The following is a 2,582-nucleotide window of genomic DNA, read 5'->3' as shown; positions in this document are numbered from 1 at the left end:
GACTGTGCCCGGCCGGGAGGACTGTGCCGGCCGGGAGGACTGTGCCCGCCGGGAGGAGAGGAGTGGCACTGAGCCCCCAGCCTGGGAGGAGCCGTCGGGAGGGGCCGGGGCTGAGGGTAGCACACCGGACGGAACGCTCCCGCAGCAGAAGTTTGAGGATAATTTTGTGTTTAAGATACAGATCAGACGTATTTGACGATCAGCAGGTTAGTCTTTAGGAAAGACTGTTTTTCAGCAGTCGGTTCATTTCACACGTGCTGGAGTCAACTTTGTGTTCTGCCCTGTCATAGCCTGGGTCTCACGAAACCCTTCAAGCCACCTCTTCACGCTCGTGTTTTCAGGCCTCCTTTAACGCCTGATTCTTCCGTGTTTGTATTTAGGGCAACGGAGAAGTTTCCTGACTGTAAGACGAAGCGCGGCAGCCCCCCTGCCTGCACCGTGGAGTACCTGCCCGTCTACTTCGTCAACATGGAGGTCTGGGTGGAGGCGCGCAACGCCCTGGGGGAGGCCACGTCCGAGCACATCAACTTCGACCCCGTGAACAGAGGTAGCTCCCGCGCTCGCCGCGGTGTGTGACTGAGGGAGTCTAGGCCTCGGTCCGGTAGGGACAGGCACAGGTGTCGCTAGTTCATGGTGTCGCAACGTGAAACACGACGTGGACAGAGCACAGTGCCCGCCGGCTTCACGGACTGTCGCCTGGTGTTTGCCCGCTTTCCAGGCCTCTCACAGGTGGTAGCCACGGTGTGCGTCCGGCCGGCTTTATTCTTTCTCGAAGTTCTGTACGTTGTGCATATCTAATGGTTCTCTGACACCTGAGCCCGAAAAGACAGAACAGATGTCCCCAGTGACACGGAAAGCGGGTGTAGCAGCTGTTCCTTTCTCGCGTGTGCTGGTCGGGACGTGGTGACGGGTGGCCGTGTGAGAGCAGGAGCGGGTGTGTGAGTTTGCAGAGGAAGCTGGTGGACGTGAGGGTTTATTTCATTCTCTAGTGAAGCCCGTTCCTCCGCGCAATGTGTCCGTCAGCAGCTCGGAGGAGCTGTCCAGCATCTTGAAGCTGACCTGGGTCAACTCCAGCATCGACAAGTTCATCGGCCTGAAGTACGACATCCAGTACCGGGCCCGGGGCACCGCGGCCTGGAGCCAGGTACCGGCGCTAAGCCTTATGCAAACTTCATAGTTCCGCGGCACACCCAAAGGGGTTGCTGTTTCTGCCGATCTGACAAAGATGGGTGTAATTCTGATTCGTTCGCGCCCGGCTGCGGTGCTGGCTGCTGTCATTCTCTCAATTCACCCCCGGAGGCAGGAGGGTTCAGGGTACACGGTTCTGTGCTTCCCGAACCTGTGGACTCTGCTGCTGTGAGGAGCTTTCTGATTTGCGTTTGTCTCTCCAGAGCTGGAGTCACGTGTGCGTCTGTCCAGTAGCTTAGTTTCTGAAGTCTGAGGGCCATGGGCGGGGTCAGCTGGCTGCTCTGCTTTCAGATTCCCCTTGAAGACACAGCGTCCACCCGCTACTCCTTCACAGTCCAGGACCTGCGGCCCTTCACGGAGTACGTGTTCCGGGTGCGCTGCATGAAGGAGGACGGCCAGGGCTTCTGGAGCGACTGGAGCGAAGAGGCGCGGGGGACCACGTCGGAGGACCGTGAGTGACCTCGCGGCGCGCTGTCCTGGCCGTGGGAGCCCTGCCTGGGCTGGGTGACCGAGGCCGCCCTGCCTGCTTCGCGAGCTTTTTATTCCAACACTTTTACTTTCAGGGACGTTGAGCTGTAGGCTGTAGTGTGCGTGTTGATAGCCTAAGTCAACCCCCTGGTGTGGTGTCTGCGCTGCCGTGAGAAGCAGCTGTGGGAGGCGTGGGTAGCAGGTGTGGAGGTGTCCCCGACCGCACCCTCCGCAGCCGCAGGAGCCGTCCTGGCGAGACTTCCTGGGCGATGGCACGTGTGCTTTGTCCAGTCAGAGCTCTGGACCCCGGAGCCCGGAGCCTGGGACTGAAGCCTCCGGTTGCTTTGTGCAGGGACACGTTTCTAGCCCAGACATGGCTCTGAGGGTGTCAGCTCCTCACTCTGCACTGTTCTGCTAGTGGGGTGACCTCCGTGGACCCGCCAGGCAGCTCCCCAGCCTCGGGCGGCCTTCTCTCTGGGTTTGGTCCACACGGCACCGCTTAGACTTGACTCAGAGCCTCTGTCAGGTCCTGCTGACAGTCCCGTTTCCCCTTGTGGCATAAATGTTTCTGAATCGGCCGGGGACTTTAAAGCCTGACTACTGGCCTTTGACACTTGGTTCTATAAAATGCTTTCTCTCATGGTTGGTGACTGTCGCACAGTCTCGTGAATTCATTTGTGTTACATCTTATTGCACGAATCATCCCCAGATTCGGGGATGGACTACACTGGGTCCATCTGTTCTGACTTGTCTCACAGTCTCCCGTGTGTACATGGGGCCTTAAGCACATGTGAGGTGGGACTTAAATGGGGTTTTCAGGGCTGTTCTTAGCAGTAAGACCCGGGATGCCTTGGTGATTGCCCAGGGCTGCCTGTGACCTCACGGTCCTGAGATTACAGGAGCCTCCATGTATCTGACTCCTGGGG

General features: G+C 58.6%; 1 protein-coding gene across 1 annotated transcript in view; it reads left to right on the top strand.

Moving 5' to 3' along the window:
- The window catches only part of IL6ST (interleukin 6 signal transducer), a 22,664-nt gene that overhangs the window by 5,123 nt on the left and 14,959 nt on the right, over nucleotides 1-2,582 (top strand). The window contains exons 4-6 of the mRNA XM_006761817.2: nucleotides 381-547; nucleotides 990-1,144; nucleotides 1,480-1,639. Coding sequence (XP_006761880.1) covers nucleotides 381-547; nucleotides 990-1,144; nucleotides 1,480-1,639 — 482 coding nt within the window. The remainder of the gene's footprint in view (nucleotides 1-380; nucleotides 548-989; nucleotides 1,145-1,479; nucleotides 1,640-2,582) is intronic.

This window comes from Myotis davidii, unplaced genomic scaffold, assembly GCF_000327345.1.
Source record: "Myotis davidii unplaced genomic scaffold, ASM32734v1 scaffold496, whole genome shotgun sequence".
NCBI lineage: Eukaryota > Metazoa > Chordata > Mammalia > Chiroptera > Vespertilionidae > Myotis > Myotis davidii.
Note: the sequence above shows the minus strand (reverse complement) of the source record. Positions and strands in the feature narration are given on the sequence as shown.